The 6,331-nt window shown below is 33.4% G+C and overlaps 1 protein-coding gene across 1 annotated transcript; it reads left to right on the top strand.

The window, feature by feature from the left end:
* Positions 1–855: 855 nt before the first annotated feature.
* Positions 856–3,401, top strand: LOC106679837 (26S proteasome non-ATPase regulatory subunit 10-like). The gene is made up of 2 exons (XM_014419205.2): positions 856–975; positions 2,889–3,401. The coding sequence occupies exons 1-2, from the start codon at positions 898–900 to the stop codon at positions 3,399–3,401; spliced, it is 591 nt and encodes a 196-aa protein (XP_014274691.1). The 5' UTR covers positions 856–897.
* The last annotated feature ends 2,930 nt before the right edge of the window (positions 3,402–6,331 follow it).

Genomic DNA, 6,331 nt, shown 5'->3' on the forward strand with positions numbered 1-6,331 from the left:
TATTATCCTTAAGTCCAACATTTCCTATTAAGTGTGGGGTTGCGATCTTTCAACAATATATTAAGTATTGGTAACGTAATTTTAATTTAAGATGGAACTAATCACTACGACACTTTTTATTTTTGTCACACGGTTTTCGGTCACTCCATAGCCAGTTTATGAAATCTCACCAGTACACCCACAAAATGAAAAATTTTGTCCGGAAAGAGGATTTGAACACATTAGAAGGAAGCAGAAAATACTCCTTCGTTCCACTCTTCTATAAAATGGTTCATTTGTTTCTCCCTAGTCAGTAACTTCCTAGTCTTAATGAAAATTTTTAGGGGACACTTCAATTTCTTTGGATATTCACAACAAATTTCTTCTTGCCAGTATGGGATTGTTTCATGGTTTTTTTTTCCTTTAAGTCATGAGAGTTAGTACACATTACAAACTGACTCAACTACTGACAGTACATGGACCGTCAAAATCCTACTTTAAGAGATTTCGCATAATTAACACTGATTTCTGTAATTGCGATGGACAAACTCCAGAAACTTTTAATCGTTTACTGTTCGACTGCACCCTCTACAATCAACGAAGTTCTATAGTTCGCAAATATAGTTTGCGGTTTCGCATGGAGTATATACACTTTTTTTAAAAAATAAATTCCTCCTAGGGTTAATATGTCAGAAAAAAAAAGTCATGTGTGTTTTTCCTTGTAATTTAGTTTGTCGTAAACCATTAACGAACTAATGTATGACGTGGTAAGTGTACAAGAGATAAGTATTGAGGAAAGAGGAAAGAGGAAAGAGATGGAAGATATTGAGGAAAAGAATTCGATAAGACAACCCTAGATTTGAAAGGTTCACGATAAGAGGGGCATGCTGGCAGTTGGATTTGTTTCAGGGTCTGTGCATGTTCTGTTCTGAAGGCATGGCTCCTACGGCAGTCTTAGTGGTAGTGGCGCTATCATTATTCGTGACAGCACAATGTGTAAGTAATATCCGATTGTTACTCAACAAATTTTATTTAAAAATCGTTACGGAAGGATTTTTAAATAAAATTTGTTTTGCTCATATTTGAAACTTTGTTGTCTAAATTTTATTAGCTCAATATATTCTCACATGGCTGACCAAATGTTCCACAGCTTTCAAATGACTCGACTGCCCGAAGTAAAGGGCGTACAAAGCATGTGCCCATATATTTTTTTACAACTTACAACTTTTATAAATTTTTTATACAAAATTTACAAATTAAGAATTAATAATTCTTTTTTTACATTAATTTTGACATTTGTTATACAGGATTATGTCTAAAATAAAAAGAAAGTTTATAAAATATATTATTAAAAATGTAAAGATTAAAAGATAAAAAAATAGTCAAAATGATTTTCTTCAAACCCATGTAAGAATCGATGTGACGGATTTGAAAAAAAAATTCAAATCATGATAGTATTTTCTTTTATTTATATATTTCTTTATTAATATTTTCCCCCTCTAATTCAGTGAGTACTATTGTTATCATTTTCCTTTTTCTGTTCTTCAATTTCTGTATATATCGTGTGAATAAATATTTGAACACTAATACTTAATGCCCTTAATTCTATTAATTCTCTGAAAAACATATTATATTATATTTTAAAAAATAAAACAAAAATTGGCTTAAATTTAGCGCAATAATGAAACATTGTTAGAACAATTATTATTTTTTAAAAAAGTTTAATGGTTAGTTTTTGGTTTCACGAGATTTTCCTATCTGGAAATTCATGCACAGGTATTTATAGTGCTTGAGCACTTTACAACCGAAACACAACTTCTCATTCCTAGATTTTGGATTTTGGCTAAATGAATTTATTCAAACCCATATAAGAATCAATATGACGGATTTGGAAAAAAAATATTTAGTGTCATCTTTACACCTTGGGTGAATACAATTATTTGTAGAACAAGCAGCGACCAATGTACGCCATTTTTTTGGGTAAAACAAGTAATGTATGTGTCAAGTAAATGAGGATAAAACAAAGTATATGATAATAAGCCGAAAAATCCACTCCAGCGACATAATCTGCGTGGATGGCAAATTGTTTCCAAAAGAATACAGTTTGAAATACCTTGGCTCAAGAACAACACAGAGCATTCTTCTCTCTGCTAATAATATTGTAATCTCTAAAATTCAGAACCTAATGGTGAACAATTCTATGATACTCTGATATACGGCTCCAAGACTGATATAATCCTTAAGAATTTTATTGGAATTATTTTGCAACTGCTTAATATATTTAGGGAGGGGCGGAGGGGAAGTCACTTAAATTTATACATAGTTTTGAGTAGATATTTCAATCATAATTAAATATTTTATATATTTTTTTTCGTAACGTCCTTTATTTTTATATTTGGTGACTACATACATACATATTACAAGATATATGTATATCGGTGAGATATTGCCGTTGATTGATTTGTGGAATTATAAGATAAATATAGTTTAAAAATTAAATATTTTAATTTTCTTGGAACATTATTAGTTGACCGTATGCAATTAATTATAGGGAGAAAAAAAGGTTCACAGTGTTCAGAATATATATTTTTTTGTTCACTTTTTTGTATATTATTTTACCATTTTATTTATTTTATATAATTGTACATTCCCTTAAATTTTCGTTTTCACATATATTGTATAATTTTCATTCTTTACTTTTCTCAAATTTGAGGGATATAATGTCTACATTCCTGGATAAATCAAGCGGTTTTATTGTTTTACATATTTAAAGATTTCCCCTCCCTGCCTTTTTTTTCCTGATCCGCCCCTGAAGTAGCGTAACACTTCCCCCATTTCCCTCTATGTTGATGACAATACTCTAATCTCTTTTCTAATAAACTTTATTTTTTTGTTTAATATCACAACAGAAAGAGGTCGACAAGAACAGACTGTGGAGTAACCTTACGCCGCTACAACTGGCAGCTATTGAAGGCCGAGTGGCAGAAGTTGAGATCATTCTCAAGGAAAAGAGGGAATCCGTCAACGGAGTGAACGGAATCAGCCCGCTCCATTGGGCGGCTCTGCGGGGCCACGTGCACGTTATCCGCATGCTCCTCAAGTTCGGCGCCGACATACGCTCTCTGGACCACGAAAAAAACACGGCACTCCACATGGCTGCAGTTAGTGGTAGCCCTGAAGCCGTCGAGGAACTGATCATCGCTAAGGCCGAGATCGACGCGCAGAACAATAACAACAACACAGCCCTCCATCTTGCGGTGAACGAACTGGACTTTAATGTTACCAAGACGTTACTCAGGTTCGGTGCTTTGACCAATATAACCGATCAGGAAGGCAGGTCCCCTCTTGACCTTGCAACAGAAAAACGTAACCTTATGATGATGACTCTCCTGTATTCATCAGGTGCCAAGAAAATAAAGTGAGTATCAGAGAATTTGATATTAGATTCGCTTACAATAAGAATAATGGTTAGGAATAAACAACGCTAATTAATGGTACATATTTTATTGTACCAACGTTTCTGCCTTGAATTTCATCATTTCTTCAGGGCTAAATACTAACAAGAGAACAACCATGTTATAATAATAATAAAACAGTATAAAAAGAAAAAGATGACAAAAAAATATATGAAAATATAAAATAATACAAAATATTAAGTAAAAAGTAAATATTAAAATCTAACAAAGATAAGTAAATCAGGCGTTTTGAGGAATCTTTTACAATGTTTAATTACAGTGACATTTAATCTTTTACAATGTTTAATTTCATCAATTTACGAAATCATCATTAAATATGCCGGTGAACCTTCAATTGATAACAAAAATTTAGTTACCATGTTTTAATAATGAACGCCTCAATTAATAAAAATATTTCGAACAGTGAGAACATTCTTTAATTTTTATTAATAAGTATTAGTCTGAATTTTTTTATTTATCTATTTTTTTTTCTTTTTTATTTTTCATACTTTTTTTTCTGTCATATTTGTCTTGTTATACTATTTTGTTTTTATTTTTAAATTAAGATTGATCTCGACTCAAATCACTTCCCTCTTTTCGCTTTTTAAGACTCAGATTTGGTAGTACCTGGCTGGTTCACCTTCTACCCTGCGAGTCGGTCTCTGCTATTTTGAATGTTCAGAATATCTATTTAGTTAAAGTTAACTTCTTTTTCTCGCAGTATTTACAATACATAGCATAGTCAAAGTTAGATCTATCTCGTCGATGAACGACATGTCACAATCTCACAAGAGGAGATCGTAACGCTAAAAAAAAGGCCATCCTGCCCGACCCGCCCCGCTAAACCCCCGGAGAGCGAGGGCCCTATATCACTTTCGAAATATTAGCTTAAAATGGGAAGGAGAGACTTTGAGATAGAGCGATATTTAAAAAGCCCCTGAAATCGAAAAACGGCATCAAGTTGGTCGATGAACGACATGTCACAATCTCACAAGAGGAGATCGTAACGCTAAAAAAAAAGGCCATCCATCCCCGCCGGACCCGCCCCGCTAAGCCCCCGTAGTTGATTGAAAATGGAATCAAAGTTAGATCTATCTCGTGAATTGTACTTAAATTCATAAAATAAACAGCGAAGGTTTGAGTTATTGTCAGTGGTTTAGAACGCTCGGCTAAACGGCGTGGCCAGCCGGAATAGCCCCTCCCTATTCCTAGTATGCTCACGGCAGACTCATGCCATCATCGATGACACCGCCTTCAGCGGACCCGGCAGCTTATCTTATAATGCCACGATGGCAATCCAATATCTTACTCACCTTTATATATACACTTATTTCTATGTATATATTTAATTTATTGTTTTAAATTTTCTAGGAGGTCAGAAAAAAAAAAAGATAAATAAATATTGTCAGTGTATAGACATATTATTAAGAGACATGTGCTGTAACCTTTTAATAAAAATAAAGGTAAGTGTCATCTTTTCAAGAATTGAGACTCGTAATTAAACTTCAGATTTGCTGGTCTCCAGAACCCTGTCAACCTTACCACTTACAGAGTATAAGGGATTGTCCTATCATATTTTTCAATTCGAGTTATTGAATTTCATATTCCAGTAAAGGATTATTTTATCTATAAATGCATCGAGAAACAGTAACGACTTTTAAATATCAAGTTTTTCTTCGATTTATCAAGCTTCGCTGGAACCTTGAACAGGCGTGTAACGGTAATAAGATTGATTACGAAGACAATCATTTTGTCCTATCATCCAAAAGTTAAAGTGGAGGGGTTACTAGGAATGCTTAGTTTGTGCTTAGTTTTACTTTATTTTTGCTGGCAAATGTCAAAATGATGACCTAACAAGCTTTGTTTTTATCATGAATGGAAAGGGACGTTGGTTAAGATTCTTACTGTTCTGTATCTCATATACAAGTAAGCCTATCAGTTGGGCTGATAGGAGACTTCATGATTGGATCAGTCTGACCTTTGAATGACTTTCATTCAGACTGACTATATAGATTTTTGACTGTATAAAAGATAAAGATTATTTAGTGACTTGTTTAACTATAAGAGCTTAAAGATCTAAAAAGAATATACAGTTTCAGTTCAAAGTTTTTCTTTATTTGTGAATTCATTGGTTGTAGACAAATCTACCGAAAGCTATTATTCTAGAACAATAGTTACTAATAACACTATTAGATTATATATATATAGATTATACCATATTATATTTAGATTAGATTATAGTTTATATTAACCAACATACTAGACTTAAAAGACAAGAACGACGATTCAGCCAACTATACCGAATGCTCAGCAGGACCTCTCATCTCTCAATAGAAAACAAACTTCTAATTTATAAGACTATACTCAGACCTGTCTGGACCTACAGACTCGAACTTTGGGGAACAACTAAACCATCGAACATCAAACGTATCCAATCCTTTCTATCCAAAATCATTAGAACCATCATCAAACGGCAGAGGCCAAGAGAATTATTATAAAGTAAAAATGGACAATTGGAGTTCTGGCAGTGGTTAGAAGCTCCACTCAAGTTGAGTGTTTGCGGCTTTAGCACACTTGCGCTGCCTCCATTGGCTCATTACTAGTGATGCGGTGAGAAGGATGCACTGGGACCTCAAAGAGCTCTCTCACCCTACCTCTCTCACGTGGGGGATAGAGTGGACTCAGAGATCCTCAGATCGGTAGTGTAACTATTGTACATAAAAGTGTAAATGCGACTGGTGATTATTTATTTATTTTTTCATGTACATAGTTTGATTATGCTTATTTTCTGTATCCTTCGGTTTCTATATATTTAGAGAAAGATTTTATTTATTTTTATGTAATTTATTTTTATTCTTATGTTATTTTATTTTAGTATGAATGTGATCAGTTATCAC

Source organism: Halyomorpha halys, unplaced genomic scaffold (genome assembly GCF_000696795.3).
Source record: "Halyomorpha halys isolate HHAL.00 unplaced genomic scaffold, Hhal_1.1 Scaffold15.1, whole genome shotgun sequence".
NCBI classification, from domain to species: domain Eukaryota; kingdom Metazoa; phylum Arthropoda; class Insecta; order Hemiptera; family Pentatomidae; genus Halyomorpha; species Halyomorpha halys.